The sequence below is a fragment of the Vespa velutina genome, chromosome 24 (genome assembly GCF_912470025.1).
Source record: "Vespa velutina chromosome 24, iVesVel2.1, whole genome shotgun sequence".
Classification (NCBI taxonomy): Eukaryota; Metazoa; Arthropoda; class Insecta; order Hymenoptera; family Vespidae; genus Vespa; species Vespa velutina.
In genome coordinates this window covers 2,682,708-2,705,485 of record NC_062211.1, presented here as the reverse complement: position 1 = coordinate 2,705,485, position 22,778 = coordinate 2,682,708, and the positions used below count along the sequence as shown (strand labels likewise).

Sequence of the window (22,778 nt, the reverse complement as noted above, 5' to 3'; positions counted from 1 at the left end):
TATAATATCTATGTTAAAGATTAAAAGTATCACAGATTTCTTTTTATGGAAGTTAACAACACACTGTCGGATAAGAGATATTTTTTATATGTGACGTCGACGTGTTTGATATTAAAAATAAAGCGGAATCGAAAAAAAAAAAGAAAAAAAAAAAACGGAAAAAAAAAAACAGAAGAAAAAAAGAGAGAGAAAGAGAGATCCATTAAAATAAGACACGTTTGTTTGAAGAAGAGACAGAGATCCAGAGACAACAAAAAAAAATGAGGTAGACAGAATCGACCTCGAGAATAATGTTTCTTACTGATATCTATATACATAAAAAAGAAAATGAAATTGAGGATTCAAATGTAATTAAAAGAAAAAAAAAATATCCCCGTTATCAAACAATTAAAACAAATATGTACATATCTTTGTCTCTGATCTTTCGCACTCGTCGATCACGTCTCTTTGTATTTATTTATTTATTTATTTTTATTTTATTTATTCTTCTTTTCTCTCTTTTTTCCGACAAAACGTTGAAATCCTCTTCTTCTTCTTGTTCCTCCTCCTCTTCTTCTTCTTCTTCTTCTTTCTTTCTTTCTTTTTCTCTTTTGTTTGTTCTTTTTTTTATCCCTTTCTTTACTCCCCACAAATTATAAGCCATCAAATTTTAATTTCCACAATACGAGATCAATGGCGCATCTAGCATCCTCAATGGAATTGTGGCTGGATTCTTGTATATCCTTGGATAATAACAATTTTGTTAACTTTTTAAGACTATGCCTGTATGGCAAGTCACAGGTGTGCCGCAATAATAATGCGGTATCGATCACCGTGAAGTGAAGCATATGGAGTGCACGTAAATCATTTTCAAGGCCATGACCTATAAGTACTGTCTCGGCATTGACAAAACTCAATAGATCCTGTTGTACATCTTTAATAGTTTTCGTAACACCTGCCAAATTTTCCTCCGTAATACCGCTGTAATTGGTATTATAATCGACAATTTTGCTCGTTGGTTTAACGAAGTGATCGTAAACAACAACACCGCATATATCAACCATAGTGATCTTGGCAAGTTCGAAACCAGACGTGGTAATAACCATTTCACAATCCATACCGTAAACCCCATAAATGCCATTTGCTGGGATTTTCTTTGTTGGCATTGTACGAACGAAATCGACATACGGACCATTATAATTCTTTTTTAAACCAATCCATTCGTGCGTCTCATTGCTCGTACAGCCAAGAGAACTTGTTCTTTGTTTGCAACAAGTCCAAATTTTATATTTTCCATTCCTTTGAAAACTCAGTTCACCGTTATGATAGATACATTCATTTTGGCACATAGTGTTATCTGCGTTCGCTTGATACATATAAAAGCTTTTTAAACATCTCGAACATCTTGTCTCGATAGATGAACATTCGTTCAAATTTGAGATAGAATTTCTACGTTGTCGTGTAATATGTTCAATGTTAGCAAGGATTCCTGGCTTACGGTTCGTTGAGAACGATGCAGATCTTATAAAATTTTTTGGTCCTTCGTCGTCCAATAGATTTTCTTGTTCCATGTCCGAACTATTATTACTACTATTGTTACCGCTGTCGCCATTTTCGAGTTTTTTGTAAGTACCGTTAGGTACAAATTCCTTAGCGTTAACGTCCAACGGACGATTTGTGTTTTTCGATTGGTGCAAATTATATATGTATCTCTTGATTCTAAAATCAAAGTTCCAGCTGAACGGATAACCGGCCTCTATCAAATAATACGTGTGGTGAGTATAAGTACGTAACAGATATTCAAGATTAACGTCATTGGCACTGAATATGTAACGATAGGTGAATCCTGAATTATTGGGTATGTGATTGTTGAAAAAATTTGGATTGGAATAAAATAAATTCATTTTCTCGATTTTCATTGAAGAAGCACCATCCGTGTTGTTCAATGATTGATTAGAAGTGTTCAAGGAGGCATTGGAGTTATTGAACGATACACATGAGTTGTTCAATGATGCATTCATCTTTTGGATTACATCCCTCCTTTTATTCAGTTCCTTCCGAATTTGCATTTGTTCTTGAACATATCGTTGCTGCATTTCCATTTGCATTTGCGAGTGCAAATGCATTTGCCGTTGATGAAGCCGTTGTTGATCTTGCCGTTGTTGTTGGGCAAGAACATGAAACTTATATTGCGGCAAATCCCATGGGTAATTAACTCCTGTATGGCATAATGCGTACAATCTTCTTTGCCGCAACATTATGGAATGATGATACATTTGAGCATGTATTTGCATTTGTTGCATATAAAATATTTGTTGTTGAGGACTCAATTTGGAATTTTGATAATGCGTATCTATTTGTTGATTAACAATTGGCCGTTGTTGATTATTTTGTTCCACATATTCGGATTGTGCGTTTATCGAAGCACATTGTTGATGATGATGATGATGATGATGATGATGATGATGATGATGATGATGACGATGATTATTTAGATTAACAGAAGAAGGATGAAGATTTAGACCATTCCAGTCATCTTTTATCGTAACAGGAGGGGAACATCTAACCAATGTCGGGTTCCGTTGATAGAATGACTTTGACGATGACTCTCCAGTTCCTTCCTGGACCACCTTGTTTGGCTGCATTCCATCTTTATATCACAGATAAAAAGAAATTTTTTTACATCAGCTGAATATATTGTCCCAACGAATTTTTTTTATTTTTTATTTTTTTTATTTTTTTTTCTCTATCACACGTGCATGCACCGTTATCACGATCCTCGTCCCTACGATTTGTATCGTTAAGTCGACGAAACAACAAATTTCATTTCTTTTCTTTTCTTTTCTTTTCTTTTCTTTTCCCTAAAGATGACAATTCAGATAATCCTTTTAGCAGAGAATTATCTATATCGTTGATAATAAATTTTTCATTCGTCTCCGTCACGAGATTAATTCATCGTGATTACGAGAGTACACTAAATGATGATGATGATGATGATGATTATAATAATAATAATAAAAAGAAAAAAATCAAATTAAATTAAATTAAATTAAAAAGAAAAGAAAAAAGGGAAAAGAAAAAAGAAACATTGTGGAAGATCAATCGAAGATCAAGTAGATATTCCTACGAAATAAAAAAGGCGTATGCGAAATAAAAAAAAAAAAAAGAAAAAAAAAAATTATTCCTATCACATTCGCGTTGATCCGTTCTTGACCTAAAGACGACGACGTTTCTTTTTTTTTTTTTTTTTTTTTTTTTTTTTTTTTTTTTTTTTAATCTCTTTTTCTCCCCTTATTTTTTCCCCCTTGAACCATTGTCCTTACCGCTATGAAAACGTCGGAGGTCGACACAATTTCGACGATTGACCATTGTTCTCTTAAGAGACCATTCTCATCATCTCGCTTATGCATACAATACATATGTATTATAATGATATATATAAAAGGATGAAGAAGAAGAAGAAGAAGAAGAAAAAGATGAGGAGGTGGATCGAAAAAGAAATATACAAGAGAATATTTTTTTGAATCCCAAAACCCCCAAAAACTCCTAAAACCCTTCAAACTTTTTAACCCCTATTTTACGAAGGACTTTTACAAAAAAAAAAAAAAAAAAAAAAGGAATATTCTATCCCTGTTCTATATTTCTGACGTTGTGTAACAAAAAATTAATTAAAAAACAAAAAAAAAAAAAAAGAAAGAGAAAAGAGAGAAAGAAACGAGATGATATGATATCGTCGATCAAAATCGTTTGATTTTTTCGTAGTGAAACTTTTCGAATTTTTTTATTTTTTAGTTTAACATAATAAATACGTTTAATCGTATCGATATGCTAAACGATACAAATGGTCTTTAATAAAACAATTTATTAAGTACGACGTTATAATGTTATTAATAATAAATTGTTATTAACAATTCTCTTGATAAAACATTGTCGATAATATTTCTCTCTCTCTCTCTCTCTCTCTTTTTTAATTTTTAATTTAATTTTTTTTTTATTTACGCGATGAAGAGTTTACTTAATAAAGTACTAATAGAGAGCCGTTCATTTTTAGAAAGTAGGATGAAACCAGTTCGTAAGCCAGTTTCAAATCAATGATTTATTCAAAGCCGATGGATTTTTTCCTTTTTCTCTTTTTTATAATTCTTTCTTTCTTTCTTTCTTTTTTTCTTTTTTTTTTTTTTTTTTTTTTTTTTTTCTTACGATATGACTTTGAATTCGAGGACAGCAAATCACGACACGCTCTCGTTAACATATAGGAAAGTGTGAAATAAGAGAAGAAATAATTAATTGGATCGATCTGGATAAATGTAAAGCTGGAGGGAGAGGGGGGAAAAAAAGAAAAAGAAATAGCAAACGAAAAAGGAAAAAGAAAGAAACATTGAAATTCAAGATCTTTCACAATTGATAAATAGAGGAACAACCAAAAATAATGTCTTATCAATTAATTTTTGCGTTATCCGAACGAATCCTATTTTTCTAATCAATAAATATATCCCAGATTATATATAACAATAGAAATACGAAATAAAGTAGTTAATTTTAATGTTAATAAGATATATATATATTATGTTAATTGTTAAAATCAATAAGTTAAGTTATAGAATATATTTTTACGTACAGATACAGACAAACACACGCACGCGCTCGCATTTACGTACACAAAATTCAATATCTCCCATAATTAATACATATATATATATATGTATATATGAAGAAAAAAACAAATAAAATAAAACAAAAAGAAAAGCTGACAGAACCATTACTATTACTAATAATAATAATAATATTCATAATAATAATAATGATGATAATTATACTGATAAAAATAATAATAAAAATAGTTAGTAGCAGTAGTAAGAAAATTTAGAAGGTTGACACAAGAATTGTAGTCACGTGATGTTTAAAACTGCCACGTGCATTTCTATATCTTTTTATGAAAGAGAAAAAATTATAGCCCGCACGAGAGAGATAGAAAGAAATATATATATATATATATAGAGAGAGAGAGAGAGAGAGATAGTAACCAGAGAAAAAGAAAGATATAGCGATAGGTATATCAGAGGATAACGGAATGTGTAGGTCACCGTATTGTACCGTTACGTCATTTCGTGAAATCATCTTGCGTGTCCTGTACGTAAAATACGCGAGCACGTTTTAACACATGCTTTCACCATAGCATGACTAAGCGAAGTAACAAAAAAAAAAAAAAAAAAAAAAATGTATATATACATATATATATATATATATTGTATCTTTCGATGATCAAATAATAATCGAATTCATTCTTTCTTTTTGTAATTGATTTCTTATCAAAGATTAGGCTATGAGTAATACATTTATAAAACAACAGCATGTGTTCAAACCTAATCGTTTTGTATTAACTTTGGCTAATAGAAACGTTTTATATTTCTACACGTGACACGACTTCCACCTTCTATTCTATTTTTATTATTAGACCGAAGATTAGTGTTATATGTTCAGTGCGAATATATATATATAAATATATATATATATTTATATATTTATTTATTTATTTATTTATTTATTTATTTTATTAATTAATTAATTGCGTACACACGGATCATTATTTCTTATATGTATTTTTATTTATCTTTTTATTCTTTTGTTTTTTTATTTTTTTATTTTTAATTTTATACTTTTTTTTTTTTTTTTTTTTTTTTTTGATGATTCCCTTAAAAAATGTTTGTACACTTTTAATCGTCGCGACGTTCAATTATTTCATTGTACATGTTCAATTATTTCTTGTGTCCTTCTATTAGAATTGCTCTAAGAGAGATTAGTCATCGAGCGATGATGAGTCATCGTGTAAATTTTGTAAAATTACTTAATCGATCGCCATAATTTTTCTTTTTTCCTTTTATTTAATAAGTTTCCCGTTTCAAATTCTAATTCAATTTCTATAATAAAACTCGCAGATATATGCGAAAACAATTAGAAGAAAAGAAAAGAAAGAAACAATATATGATTCATATTAAAAATCGAAAATAGACAATTTTATCTTTTTATTTTTTTCTTTTTTCTTTTTTTCCTTAACTACTACATATATACATATGTAATTTTTCTTTTCATTTGAATAAAAAAAAATATCTCGTATAAATGTAAAATGTTTACTTGTACGTAAAAAAAGAAAAAAAAAAAAAAAATGCCATCGAATCTATTAAAAACACATAGTTAAATGAATATGTGTTCAATCGTGTATAGAAATTTTATGATTATATTTATGTGAAAAATTATTGAAAAAGAATTTGTACGATCTTTCTTAAATTATTATTTAAATTAAATTATCATATTATTAACTTAAAATATTACGAATTAATTCTTAAATTATTATTTTTCAATTCAACGATCGCGAAAATAGATTAGGCATGATAAGTCATAGGCGTTGTTACTACAGCAAAATTTAAGAAACAAAAGAAAAAGAAACAAACAAACTTGATGTTTATTTTCACTTATGTCAGTAATGATTTTCAATGATAAATAATTATATATCAGTGTTATGTATTTATTATCCAATCGCACATGCACATAATATTTCCTGTGGAAGTTATTAATTATGCGTATTGTTTATTTTTATAAGCTTATGTTTGCGAGCGAGAGAGGAGGAGAGAAAGAGAGAGAGAGAGAGAGAGAGAGAGAGAGAGAGAGAGAAAATAAGAGTGAGAGTAAGAATGAGATAAAAATGAAGAAAAATTGATAAATTCATAATAATTCTCAATACTCATGATAATTTCAATACAATTAATGTATATAATTGAAATATAATTAATGAGTACAATTAATAATTTTAATACCCATTAAAATTTCATCATGATTATTGATTTAATAATGATAAATTCAATTGATAAATTTTCTTTTGTCACTCCTGTTTTACTTTTTTTTTTTTTTTCTTTTTTTTTCTTTTTTTTCCTTACATTTGTAAACTACTAATGAAATCAAAAATCTATCTTTGAGATATGCGATAATGCAGGTACGTGCGTGCATTTGTCCTACGCGTCTATCTACGTTTAATGCGATAAGAATAAGCGTTAAAGTGTTCCTATACGATAGCAATCAAATAGAGAAAAAAAGGAAAAAAGAAATAGAGGGGGAAAAAGAAAGAAAGAAAGAAATAAAGCTATAGTCATAGCCAGCTGATGATGATAATGATAATGATAATGATGAACAACGGACGAAGAAGAAATCGATCGAACAAGTCGATTTCACTTTGCCGACCTAAATAGATATACTTAGAGATGCCTTTTACTAACCACTTGATCTTAATAACATTAAAAAAATAATTGAACAATATTTCTATATATATATATATATATATTTACTAATTTTTTACTAATTTTTATTAATCACTTGATCTCGATAAAATTAGAAAAATGAACAAATGAATTAGAAAAATAAATAAATAATATATATATATATATATATATAATTATTTATGTAATGTCGTAAAAAGAAGAAAGTAATTTAACATTTGAAAAATTAATTTCGAGTTAAATTTTCTATGAAGAAAAGAAAAAAAAAAAAAAAAAAAAAAAAAAAAAAAAAAAAAAAAAAGAAAAAGAAAAAAGAAAAAAAAGAGAAAAAGAATCGGAATTTTTTACTTTGTACTTTTTCCTTCCTTGTTACTCTCATCAAACTTTATTAAAAATTAGAAAAGAAGAAGAAATAAGCATCGAGAAAATTCGAAAAGATTTGATCTTTATTTTATTTTATTTTATTATTTTCTCACGTTATCAATTCTCGTTTGATTTTTCGTTAATTAACAATTAGAAACTAGAAATGAGAATATAGAAATAACCTTTGTTGGATACATCGATGACGATATTATACGTGACGTTAGAAAAATGATGAAATGTAATGGCTATCCTGATTTTTAAGAAACGCGAGTGAAATATATCTGATTCTTTTTCTTTGATTGTTTTTTTCTTCTTCGTTAACTTTAACTCGATTAAAAAAAAAAAAAAAAAAAAACGATCCTATTTCTTTTTAATTCTTTTTCTTTTCTTTTTTCTTTTCTTTTTTTTTCTTTTTTTTTCTTTTTTTTTCTTTTTTTTTTTTTCGTCTAGATAAACAGAGTCGACTTATCGAGAACAATTCGTAGGGATTAGGATTACATATTTTATTATTATCTAAACTATTGCGTTCGTCCGATTCGATGATGAAAATGAGATATGCAAGAGAAGAAAATAGAAAATGGAAAAAAGAAGAAAAGAAAAAAAATAAAAAAACGAAATGAAACTAAACGAAACTTAAAAAAAAAAAAGAAAAAGAAAAATAATAAGAGAAAGAAAAAAAGCATTATGAATGAAATAAATGATTTTTGTATTAATTCGAAAGCACTGAAAGAATTTAAAACTAACGCTATGCTAATTATATCTAATCAAACGACGGAAAAATTATTCTCTCTTTTTTTTTTTTTTTTCTTGTTCCTTTATCTTTCATCTCCTGCTTTTCAAAAAGAAATGAGAAAAGAAAAAAGAAGAAGAAGAAGAAGAAAAAAAAGAAAAATCTGTAGAAATAATCACACGAATATTTTTTTTTTGTCTTTTTTTCTTTTTTCTAGCAAAAAGTAATATTAAAGTCAGACAAACTGCAATTAAATTAATAATTTAAAGAAGCATAAGAATTACGATGTGATAATAGTGATAATAACGATGATGATAATAATTACGGGAAAAAAAAAAAAAAAAAAAAAACATGGAAAAGAAAAAAAAAAAGATATTTCAGTCTTACCTTCACCACAAGATGCGAGGAGCTTCCCATTACTTGAAAAACTCATGTTAAATATCGTACTGGTATGACCCTTCAATGTACCAACGACCCAAGAATGAGTGAATTCTTGTTGTGTTTCTCGGCGCTTTTTATTTTTCGTCCGCTTATTAACGCTCGAATTAGTCGTCGATCCTGTTAATGAGTTTCTCGAATCAATGCGCTTCCCTTTCTCCGGAACTGTAGCACCTTTGAATGAAACAAAAAAAAGGAAAAACTCAATTAACTCGATTGATCTTCGACAAGTGGATTTATCAAAATTGTAACGATTGAAAATGAAGAAAAAAAGAAAACTCCCGAAAAGAACAATATTATTTCACTTGGCAAGAACAAAAAAGAAAAAAATAAAAAGTGAAATGATTTTAAAACAAAAATTTTCAATAATTTATCATCCAATCGTCCGATATATTTCATTCAAATTAAATAAAATATTTACCAATTTAATGTTATATGTATCACAAGAAATGTTACACATAGACAGATTCACTAGGCAAGAACTTAGAACTTTGTGTCAATATGTTAGATTGCAAACAAGAAATTGTTAGATTGAAGAGCTATCTGAACACTTCGATGGTTTGAAATCTTCTGTAAATTTTTCCCCAATTCGGAGATTATATTTGATGCCGAAAATACAAGAAATACATGTATGTGGACGGCCCTTAAAACATCCCTGAATTGACCAATTGGAATAAATTTGTAATCCCCACTTTTTTACTTTTATACCTAACGTTTCCTAATTTTTAACCCCGCCCAATACACTGTTTCATTCTATCTCATAGACTATACTCCATCCCCATTCGATACACCATAACCCATCCCCTTTCCATACAGTATAACCCATCCCACTGTACACTTGTCTATTTTTACGAAAAAGGTAACAAATATTTTTCTAAGCAGGTAGAAGAGATGTTTTCGAGTAATAATAGAAAGTAAAAACAGTTGATGTAAATTATTACTACCATTATTATTTCCTTTATTATGTCAAAATAGTCAGGTACCTGAAATAGCTGATAAGATAGAATTATGTTTTCTTGAAATGATGTAATATTATTTTTCTTAAAATATTTCTTTAAAATGACTCAGAAGACAAATTATAATAATATCATTATGAAGGACAGTATTTATTTTATCTTTAATACTTTCTTTTATTTCTTTTTCTTTGGGTTTTTTTCTTTTTCCTTTTCTTTTTACTAAAAATATTAACATTACTTACTGGCAAATTCAATATTATTTATTTATTTATTTATTAAATTATTTATTTATTCATTTATTCATTTATCCTTTTTTAATTTTAACAAATACACTGTCATCGATCAATCAATAATATGTATTAATTTTTTTTTAAAAATTTAATACATTAATAATTTATATTTAAATAAATGTAAATAATTTGTATTTAAATTTATTTATTAATATTTTTAAAACTTATTTATTATATTATTATTTTAACAATTTTTTTTTCTTCAATTTTATATAGAAATTCGATAACAAGAATTAACGATAGTCTATTAAAAATTTAATTTTTCATAACGATTTGACGTATAAAAATGTGATCGTTTAATGAAATCGAAGTGTTTGTTTAACGAAAAAAAAAGAAAAAAAAAAAGACAAAAAAAAAAAAAAGAAAAAGAAAGAAAGAAAGAAATTATTTTTTTTTTTTCATATAAAAATTACTTCATACTAAGAAAATTATTTCGTATTGGTTATACGTTAGAATACTTTCTCTTTTCTTTTCTTTTCTTTTTTTTTTTTTTTTTTTTTTTTTATAAATCTTTCCTCTTTTCTTCTTTTTTTTTTTTAAATCTTTATAATCTTTTCTCGTTTCAACTGTACCATTGAAAACTTATCGTATGCATTCAGAGTGATAAAAAAAAAAAAAAAAAAAAAAAAAGGGAAAATAAAATAAAAACATCATTTTGTTGTTCCAACAAAAATTTTAAAGTTTGTTGGAACAAAAAATTTGAAATGCTTAATCGCATTATACATTAGTGTATTAATATATTTCTATATTTTTACCTTTTGGGAATTCTTTTTGTACCTGCTTATAATAAAAATAACTAATGGTTCAGTCACTATAAAACTGACATCATTATAAAGCCATAAATCTTTCCGAATAGAAAAATAAGAAGAAAGAGAAATTACTCTACCAATGACGAAGAAAATACAAATACCAAAAACATAAAAATTTTGTTCACGTTGTTTAAACTGTATTTGAATTTACACGAAGAAATAAATTATGAAAGTTATGATTAGAAAACTTTCACTCAAAGTTCAATGAGAATTTAGAAATTCTTATTATATCAATTTGCTCGATATATAAACGTTCTATTTATTTCGTAATAATTATTGAAATTTTTTTTTTCTTTTCTTTTGTTCTTTTTTTTTTTTTTCTTTTTTTTTTTAATCAGAAAGCGGTCATCCCTCTTAAATGTTTATAAAATTTATGAAAATTTCGTTCAAACGAATTTCCAAATATTTGCGATTTTAATCGATACGAATATTACACGATTCTTTTTAAAATTAATTTCTTCTCGTCAATGATTATACAAATCCGTTCTAATTCATCTTATCTTTTTTTCTTTTTTTTTTTTTTTTTTTTTTTTTTTTTAATCAAATAAATCATTATTTTTTCGTAAAAAATAAATGTCACATTATTATCATTATTATTAGAATAACATTTTTAGAAAGAAGGAAGAAATATTTCTTCTCGAACTTATAAATTCGACATAATATCAAAAATTTTTTTGAGATATTGTACGATAGTAAAGTCAAATTTGGACATATATTTATTCCAAATAATTATTCAAATATTATTCTCTTCTTTTTCTGTTCTTCCTTGTTTCTTTTTTTTTTTTGCTTTTCTTTTCTTACTTTTTCCTTTTCTTTTTTCATTAATCTTTAAACAAATGATTTATTCATTAATATCTCATTAATCTCATTATTATTAAACGACATTTAATAAATAATATTTAATAAATAATTATTGGAATAATTGATATATATAAATATGATATTAAAATTTAATAAATGAAAAAAATATAATAACGATCATAAATAATTCGTAATTGAATAATATACGCAAGGATTTACCTCTTCTTTCCAGTATAGCCATTTTGAATATTGAAATGGTTATAATTTTGCCACGTCATTCACTTAGTTTTTCAAATAATTCCATAGAGAATCGCAAGTAATGAAGAATCGAAGCAAAACTAGATTCTTTCTTTTCTCTTTCCTTTTCTTTCTTTGTTCTTAATTTCTTTTTTTATCCTCGACGTACGTAAACTTAACTTAAGATTTATTGACGATCAATTAGCGATAATGATCGACGCGAAATCGGCAATAAAATGATTGCGTAGGATTGAAAAAGAGGATGAAAATTTTCTTTCAATGGAGAGAAAAACAAGAGAAAGAGAGAGAGAGGGAGAGAGAGAGAAAGAGAAAGAAAGAAAGAAAGAAAGAAAGAAAGAAAAATTAAAGCTGAAACTACGAAAAAAGACAAAAAAATAATCAAAACACACGATTCCTCGTTCGCGATCGATCGACCAAATGATCCATGAAGTATCGATACGCCACAATTATATAGATCGCGATTTTTTTCCCCGGCGATTCGACGATGTTGTTATTTTTTTATTACGAATTAACGCCAAACGATGATTACAACTGGAAAGATAGAAAGAGAGAAAGAGAGAGAGAGAGAGAGAGAGAACAGAGGTATATTGAAAGTATCAAGAATTCTGACACACCTACGTATACTTGATTCATCGTTTTATATAATAATAATGTATACACAGTCTGTGAGTTAGAATGACGACGAACGCAATGAAAATATTTTTTCATCGACAATGACAGTGAATTTTTAAAAACAGTCATATCTTTTATATATTTCAATTCTTTTTTTTTTTTTCTTTTTTCTTTCTTTTTCTTTTTTCCTTTTCTCTCTCTCTCTCTTTCTCTCTTTTTTTTCTTTTATTTCCTCTTGTTCTTTCCTTACGTTCACTTTTCTTCTAAACTCTTCATTATCTTATCATTAGTTATGAAAATAAAATAAAGGAAAAGAGAAAGAGCCAAAAAAAAAAAAAAAAAAAAGAAGAAGAAGAAGAGAGAAAGACTATTTCTCTTTATATTATTCCATCCCAAAAGTTAAGCAGTTAAATTAAACGCCAATGTCAAATTGTTCCTGCAAATAATATTTTTCAAGAATTATTTACTTTTCTTTCATTCTTATTTTTTTTCTTTTTTTTTTTTTTTTTTTTTTTTTTTTTGGCTCTTTCTTTTTTATTACAGTACTGTCTCTCTTTCTCTCTCTGTCTCTCTCTCTCTTTTTCTTTTTATGTATAACAAGTGTGCATTGCGTTGTTGTTGTCGTTCTTGTTGTTGTCGTTCTTGTTGTTGTTGTTCTTGTTGTTGTTGTTCTTGTTGTTGTCGTTCTTGTTGTTGTCGTTCTTGTTGTTGTTGTTATTGCAACGAGATATTTTTAATGATCATTAAGAAAGAATAATAAACATGATCGTTAAAAAAGGATAAAAAAACAAAATTCACGTTTAATTGTTTTTTTAATCTAAGTGCCATCGTGTATCTGTAATCGTAATTCAAATATACTCGCTTACGAATATATTTAAACAAAAGAACCTTAAATATGCATGAAACATTTCGATCATTTTTCTAATATATGTACATACATAAGAAATATATATATATATATATATATATATATATATATATATATTATTAATTAATAACATTTTACGTTTAACGTAATATCTTTTTTGCTTCAAGCAAAAGTTTTAGTAAGAAATTATTATTATTATTATTATTATTATTATTATTATTATTATTATTATTACAAGAATGGTAACTATTTTTGTTTTGTTTCGTTTTGTTTTTTTTTTTTTTTTGTTAATCAATGTTAATGCAAGACAATTATTATCGATGCAAGACATTTAATAATTAATGAAACAACTTAATGAGTGAATTATGACAATATGATTTAGTGTTTTTCATAAATATTTTAAAACGTTACAGATGAATAATGAATAATCTTTGATATTAAAATATTTTCGAGGAGATTAGATAATATTATGAAATAAAACAAGTGTTTCATTTTAATTGTTATAATAGATATAGATAAGATTTAATTTAAAATTTAATATTATGGTGTACTATATTAAAATATTTTTTTATATAATAAATAAATATATATAGATTGTTAAAATGTAAATTTTTTGGTATTATTAAATAAAACGAATATCGTTCATTAAAAAAAAAATATATATATATATATATAAGTAATCCAAAAATATCGAATGCAAAATCCAATCATTTTAATATTTCAATAAATGCATACAATGGAAAAATATTGTCGATTGTATTGCTCGACTTCTCGAAGATAAAATAGAAAATTAAATAGAAAGGAGTTATCAGAAAATATCTAGTTTTTAACAAATTCCTTTTCATAGTCCGCAGGTAGTGGTATTATCTACTCAATAAGTTATTCTTAAGAAAATACTTTCTAACATTGTAAACTAATAAATTACCTTTTCCAACTTTTCACTTTTTGTTTATTTCAAAAAAACAATATTTTCCCATATAACACCATATCTTCAAAACAATTCTTCGGATTAAGACAATTTATTAGTTTTTATTTGTAATATTGTTATTTACAACCTGTGTCAAAAGATTCACATAGAAAATAACTTTATTTTTAAGAGAAAATTTTTTCTAAGAATCTTTGACTTCACTAGGAGAACAATTTTATCATTAAAAATAAATTCTTTAAAGCTTCTTACTATCTTATTTTATTTTTTTCTTTTTTCTTTTTCTGGTTTACGTAGGAGAAATTTTTTGTTACTAAAATTGAAACAACAAAGTTTCTTCTTTTTTGTTTTTCCGTTTTTTTTTTTTTTTTTCAACAAAAGCTTACATTATTAATATTTATAATATTTTTTATTTAAAAATTTAACCATTTTTTTTGTACCGTTTTACCCAGTCGATCGTAAATGTTTTTTCTTAAAAATTTTCGAAATGTTACAAATTTTTCCCTTAACAAATTATGATAAATCGAATGAAGCTAAGATCAAAAATATTCAATAAAGTTTGCCGACATCAATTTGGATATTTTTCAATTTAGAAATTTATTCAGCTTGGGTAAATCCGTTGTATGTACGAACAACGAACGTTGATTTCTTTATGAAACCCTTGTTAATCCATGGGTTTTCCCAAAAAATAGATCAATGTCCAAAAAAAAAAAAGAAAAAGAAAAAAAAAACAAAATTTAATTTTCCCTCTAAAATTTAATTCCCAACTATCTGTACGAATAAACTACATTTTATTTATTTGTTTATTCGTTTATTTGTTTATTCGTTTATTTGTTTATTCGTTTATTTGTTTATTTTCGATGATCACAATTTCAAATATGTAAGAAGAAAAATAAAATAAAACGTATATCGTAAAAACTTGTTGGATCTATTACGATACTTTCGATAATTTTTGTTTAAAATCAAAATGTCGATTTGCATTTCTAAAAAAACATTTCGTTATAACTTTTTTAAGGCGATAACAACGATATCTATGAAATAAATATGCAATACGTGATAAATTTTTTCTTCGATAACTTGACAATTTTTATTTTTAATGAGATACAGAGACACAACACACACATACATATATATACATTTATTTAAATATTTAAATAAATAATTAGCAATGATAAATTCATACTATAAACATTTATACAAACGAATAAACAGATCTGATTGAAATTTCGCGGATTAATTTAAAAATAAAATAAAATAAAATAAAATATGATTAAATATCAGCATAGAAATTTCATGGTTTTTTTTTTTTTTTTTTTTTTTTTTTTCATTGACTAAAATAATTATATCCCAATATATACCAATAATTATCAAGTATCTTATCAAGAAAATTTGTGTTTCGATCGAAAACTTTTAACGATTTAATGATATTAGTAAAATGATGAAAATTATGACGATGACGATGACAATAACGACAACGACTTTATAGTTGAGTAATACTCTTTTGCAAAATGAACCGAGGAAGAAGCACGTAGTTGCATAATAAGTGAAAACAACTTCAAGGATCTTTTTAAAATGAAACAGCAAAAGGTAAAGAACGATTGAAACAGTGTTAAAAGTTATTTTTTAATTTCTTCCTTGTAAACTCTTTAACACCTTACATATTTTTTCAAGTTACATTTTCATGAAAGAATAGTTAGCTTTTATTTTTCTTATCTTTTTTCTTTTTCCTTTTTTTCTTTTTTTTGTTTTGCAATGCTAGCTTATGAGCATTATATTAATGAGATTAATATTAATCGGTATTTAAATATGTGCAATAAATATAACTTGTTTACAATAAAAAAAGTAAAAGGACGATCGTATGACTTTGTTGACGTAATAATATAAATAAAAAAAGAAAAACAAAAAAAGAAAGAAAAAGAAGAGAAAGTAATTAAATAAATAAAAATAAAAATAACACAAATTGGAATTAATTAGTTCAAGTTTAAGTCGAGATAATAAGTATATTGAAATTACGTCTTTATTTGTTGTGTATAATGCAAATAAAACTGGTATTTAACACATATCTGTATGTATGTTTATATGTGCGCGCACGCGCGTACACATGTGTTATATGCCTGAATAAAATTTGTTTAACATTTGCAAGCTTAAATAAGATATGTATAATATGCACGCGTGTATGTGAAATCAGTCATAGATATGTTCTTACATATGTGGCGTATTATATTTTAATTACAAAATTATTTTATTTAATGATAAATATTTAAAATTATTTATTTTATTTTTTATTATTTATTATTTATTATTTACTAATTAATTCCTAAAATTATCTTAAATATTTATTGTCATATGTAAAAAAAATAATGCTGTTTTTTTTTTAATTACGATCCTTTTGCCTCTCTTTTCGGAAAAAAAAAGAAAAAAAAAAGTAAAAGATTATTTCTTCAATTTCATTTTTAAAAATTCTTTTAAAAATATTATCTTTTTTTAAACATTTAGGTTATCCGATATAATATATATATATATTTATATATATTTATATATATATATTATATATAAATAAAATAATATATTGAAAATTATTTTCGGGATATGGAGGGTAGAATGGAAAAATAATTTCGTTTAAACCAATCAGATTCATTCTAACAGGACAGTGATCGGTTCTTACGTTAGAACAGAAAAATTTTTGACAGGACCCATTTTAGTACTTAAGTCCTATAGGACGATGGGTGGGTCTTATTTTCTAAGGGTAACAGAGTATATATATCGTCCCTTTTCGTCCTTTCTCTCACTATTTTAAGAATTTGAGAAAGGATACATCTCAGTAGAATATCAAAAAGTAAAAATATATATATATATATATTTATTTATTATATTAAATCGTCTTACAGTCCGAAAAAAAAAATATTTGTGAAGTATATAGATTAAGTGTAGTGAAATTAAAAGTGAAGTGAATATCCTACAGAATTTTTTAAAATCGTCTTAAATTATTTTCACGTTTTTTATTTAAAATATTTTTCTGACAAAAAGAAAAATATTCTACAAAAAGAACATTAAAATTTTTATTTTAGAATTATAGAATCATACGATAAAATAATCAAGATATAAATTTACAAGATAATTAAGATCATGGAGGACAAAGAAATTTTTGAATCGAATTCAGACGAATCGATGATAAATAATTGTAAAAATGTTGATAAAGATGAATTTAACGGAAGTTCAAAAAAACCTTGTAATTACACATATAGCAAGGAACAAAAGATTGCTTCTATGTGGTCTCCATTGTCTTCCTTGTCAGCCGAATCAACTTGGCCGACAGAAATAAATACAAAATTTACTTTTAAAATGGAAAACTTTAATAGCACGGACGATACCACGAATTCTGAATTTATTATGGATGAAGACAAATCTATATTAAGCGATGAAGTTTTTATGAAGAAGACGACAGAATTACTCATGTTAATGGAAGAACCAGACTTAAATAATACTTTCGAACAATCGACTAAAAATGAACTGTTTGTTCCTGAACAGAATATACTTGCAGATAAAAAACTAATTTCTTTATTGCCTAATTTTGCAAATGAAAATCAATTAATACAAAATGATTCTGAAACAGATTGGGACATGTTTAATGACGATACGCAAGATGTACCGGATCAATTTCATTGGTCATCGAATGAGAGTATGAATGATGATGATGATTATGATGATGATGATGATGATGATGAGGATACTCTTAAAAGTGCAAGCTAAACTATCTCATCAACATCAAAATAAAAGATGCCAATATGCGAAAATAAAATTGATAAATCTCTGATAGACTCTGTTAATACCAACAAGGAAGGACAAAACAACACTCAAGATATCTAATCTTTTCTCATGGATATTACGAAGAGTAATGAAAACGTTGATATTAATTGCATCGACAAGAATAACATTGTTGAATCTATGATTGAAACTAATAGATCTATGACTGAAAATGACAGATCTGCAGCTAAAATTGCCGGTTCTATAACTGAAACTGATAATGAAATAATGGATAACAACCACAATTCACGCATGGAAGAATACATAATGCTTTTTCTCGACGAAATATTAAAAATTTTTGTAATTATTTTCCTATTTTAATATTTTTCATTTTTTTACTTTTTTTTTTTAATACGTACGGACAAAAATAAAGTTGTTCCTTTTTTTCCTCTACGCTTTTCCTAGACTTATATATATATATATAAATCATATTATATTGTGTATATGTGCATATATGTATAGTTATAAATATATATGTACTGTGTGACTAATAATTTAACAAAAAAAAAAAACTCATAAACGTTACATTAATGTTTAGTCGACCGCATAGATAGTAGTCAATAAAAGTAATATATCAATTACAGTAATTATATATAGTATCTAAGTATAATTCGATCATAGACGATATGCTCACGTATTACAAATATATATATTAGCATAATTCAATCATTTCCATTCTATCTGATTTCCATCCTTAACAATCCATCTATAAAAGAATTAGAGTAAGTTTAACCGGTATTACGTGCCTTGTTTTGATTAAATCATAAATTTGGCACAATGCAGTTAGAAAATCAAGATGAGTCTTCTCTATAGGTCAACGCTATATATGTATATATATATATATGTGTATGTGTATTTCAATTCTCAATATATTCTCTATACATTGAAAAATGGTTACGATAAATTTGTTCAATTTAAAATAGATCCCAATTTAAAAATAAATTAATAGAGAGTCGTCGAATATTTTTTGGTAAAAAAAAAAAAAAAAAAAAAAAAAAAAATGTCACATACATTTTCGTCCGAATGAATTGAAATAAAATAAAACAAATTGAAATGGAACGAAGTATAAAAATTAGAATTTAAAAAAAAAAAAAAAAAAAAAAGACAAAAAAGAAATAGATAAAGTTTTGTCGTGTTGATTATTACAGAGTCCGAAGAATCATGATAATTCTCTGAACAAAGTCGAGTTCCATTTTGTTTTGCGTGTTAAGACGTAATGAACGGGAAAAAGAAAAAGCAAAACAAAAAAAAAAAACAAAAAAATAGAACAAAAAAAAAAAGCAATCGGTCGTACTGACCGATCAATAATAATTTAATTTGTAAAAATTTGAAGAACGTTCCATATAACTTGATATTTCTAAATTCATCCATCCTATACACTCGCATGCAATAATTTCTTACAAATTAAATTCAACACTAAATCCCTCATACGCATTATTTATTTTTATTAACCCTTAATTGAAAGTTAAAAATTAAAAGTTTTATTAATCATTAACGCGATACTCATCCTACTACATTCTTAATATTTTATTTTCATTATTTTAAATTATTAAAAATTGAATTGAAAAAGAGAGAGAAAGAGAGAGAGAGAGAGAGAAAAAGTCGATCATATGTCGAGTCTCGATAGAAGCTCCATAAGTTTCCCGCCAATTTTTTATTGCACTCTTCGATTGGAATACATTCGAATGACGAGAAAACATAAATATTTACTTTTATAAATTCAATATATTTATTATGAATCAAATAATATTATAATTATAATAATAATAATAATAATAATAATAATAATAATAATAATAATAATAATAATAATAATAAATATCGATTTTACGTTAACTATCGATATCTATCGTTCTACCATTTTTCCCGCCAATTTTATTTCGATAACGATGTTCGTTAACTTCCGAAAAACAAACGACTATTTCATAATTTCAACCTAGATATTACCTGAGTGATATAGCCGATAAAAGAAAAAAGAAAAGCGTCGATCTTTATATATAAATTTTAATCTTATTACGTTTCCCGCCAATTTTCTTTCGACGATATTCGAATGTGCAATGTCGAACGTGAAAATCGCACAAGATTATTAAAGAGAGAGATAAAAAAAAAAAAAGATTATAATAAATATTACGTTATTAAATTCGACAATATATTTTATAAATCAATTAATCAATATAAATTTCAATGAAAAATAAATCCTTGTTGAATGTCTCGAACGTCCGTTCTTCTTGTATAAAAAAAAAAAAAAAAAAAAAAAAAAAAAAAAAAAAAAAAAGCCGAATTGATAAAAATTTTCATTCAATTTCGTCGAATTAATAATACAAATGAAGATTTAAACGAACGATCCTTAAAGAATTTCTTAATCGAGATATTTTTCTCGAAACGAGAAAGTGGTTCAAAAGCAAAATTCTTTTCTTCCCCCCCCTCTCACTCTCTCTCTCTCTCTCTCGAGTAATAAAAGCGCATACGCATGATAGATAGGAGCGCCATGCGGTGATGACGCGAACTAGCGGCTTGTCGCGACACGTGCTCCGGCTCATATACGCTACTCTAAAGAAAGAAAGAGACAGAAATACGTACACGTATGAGAGATGGAGATAGAGATAGAGAGAGAGAGAAAGAGAGAGAGAGAGAGAGAGAGAGAGTAAGAGAGAGAAAGATAGTGATAGATAAATGCAGAATTTGTTCGAGATGCTTTCAAAAGTATTCGAAGATTAAAAGACATTAATCCGTAATAATTTCTTATCATTCGTATGAAATAACAAGGACTCAGAGGGATAGAGTGGGGAAAGAAGGTTATGGAGGGGTAAGGGATGAGGGATGATGAGGGGGGGTAGGGGTGTTCGAGAAGGAGAAATATGAGGAGAGGGTTATGTGAGGTCGCATCAAGCGTGTGCGCAACTGCGTATACACTTTTTTATTGTACGAAAAAACCAAAGGCACACTTTGTGTTAAAAGTGAGAGAGACAAATGCATATACGTGTGTGTATATGTGTATATATATATGTTACATATATATATATATACATAACACATGTATATATATATATCAAGTGTAGTGTGAACAAGTAGTAACAGAAAGAGATCGACGATGACGATAAAATATACGGAAAAGGAGAGGAGGACATATTTTCATTCGTCCATCTATTCGTTAAGATTTATGACAGAGATTTATTACCTTTTGTCGAGTCCACGTCGCCATGGGATCTTGAATACCGGGTGACAATGTAACCAAAGATTATGACGACTCCACCGAAGATCATTGTCGCTATTAACACAAGGACGGTTGAGTCCGTTCGGTTGAGAAAGATTTTCCCTTGTGTGTCCTCCATCTTTCGCGGTGACAGGCGTGTTACGGCACAACAAAGTAGTACGGGACCCGTTTATCGTTTCAATTCGTAAATTAATTAATCAATCGATTAATTAATTAATTGATTGATTGAAGAGAGAAAAAAATTAATGAAAGGTTGAAGGAAAGATAAAAAGAAAGAAACGGCGGCGACAATAACGACGACGACGACAACGAGCACGACGACGACGACGACGAGCACGACGACGACGACGACGACGACAATGATAATGAATAATAATATCAATAATAATATCGCGCACGAAAGAAAAGAACGAACGTGTTATTCCAGTGTTATTACTTTCTTAATAAACGAACACTCGTGACAAAAATCTATCGAAAAACGAACGAACATATATATATATATATATATTATATGTATCTTCCTCGTCCGTAGTACTACACTCTTACATACCGTACACGCACAGTGTGTAACACAACGCGGCGTACTATTTAACCACTACGCATACAAACACACACACACACACATACACACGCGTGCGCACGTATATACACGCATGTACGTATATCCACCACGGATGAGATTAATCGAAAATTAATTGTTTCCCCTCCCCTTTTTTTTCTTTTTCTTTCGCTTTGCGATTTATATAAGTACCCCCAAAGACGGACGAGTACGATGGTGGTGTATAAGCAAAAATGTTGAAGAAGACATAGGAAGAGATAGAAGAGACCAATACAAAAAAAAAAAAAAAAAAAGAAAGAAAGAAAAAAAGCAGATAGCGTGTGTGTGCGAGAGAGAGAGAGAGAGAGAGAGAGGGAGGGAGGGAGAGGACAGAGATAGAGGTAGAGATAGAGACGAGTAGATAAAGAGAGAGAGAGAGAAAGAATATGCACGATACACCACACATACACACACACACACACATGCAGCATGCACACACATACACCCACCACACGCGCACCCTCACGCACACGCACACGCACACGCACACGCCGGTTTTTGAGGGAAGCTAAGGAAACGGGAGTACTCTCGCGTGCGCACGACCGCGCGTTCCGAAAACACGCAAGAGATCACGCAACGATCGCGGCACGATGCGTAAACCGCACGATGATAACCACGAAACATTCGATATCTAGACGTAGAGCTGACATTTTTCTTTTATAGTCTCTCTCTCTCTTTCTTTCTTTCTTTCTTTCTTTCTTTCTTCCTTTCTCTCTCTCCTTCTCTCTTTCTCTGTCTTTCTCCCTCTCTTTCTCTATCTTTTTTTTTCTTTCTTACTCTCTCTCTCTCCCTCTCTCTTTCTCTCTCTCTCTCTCTCTCTCTCTCTCTCTTTCTATTCCTCTTACATCGCTTTATTGATAACTAA

The 22,778-nt window shown here is 27.3% G+C and overlaps 1 protein-coding gene across 9 annotated transcripts in view; it reads right to left on the bottom strand.

Annotated features, from left to right (window-relative positions):
• The window catches only part of LOC124956847 (transducin beta-like protein 2), a 46,698-nt gene that overhangs the window by 14,653 nt on the left and 9,267 nt on the right, over positions 1–22,778 (bottom strand). For 3 of the 9 annotated variants that reach the window (XM_047513156.1, XM_047513160.1, XM_047513157.1), the window contains 3 exons: positions 21,280–21,433; positions 8,728–8,952; positions 1–2,629 (listed from right to left, as the gene is read on the bottom strand). The exon at positions 1–2,629 is cut by the window's left edge and continues 152 nt beyond it. The exons of 1 other annotated variant lie outside the window; for it this stretch is intronic. In XM_047513156.1, coding sequence (XP_047369112.1) covers positions 633–2,629; positions 8,728–8,952; positions 21,280–21,433 — 2,376 coding nt within the window. In that variant the 3' untranslated portion in view covers positions 1–632. Of the gene's footprint in view, positions 2,630–8,727; positions 8,953–21,279; positions 22,246–22,778 lie in introns of those variants that run through there. 5 more of the 9 variants (XM_047513162.1, XM_047513155.1, XM_047513161.1 and 2 more) reach the window with 4 other exon arrangements.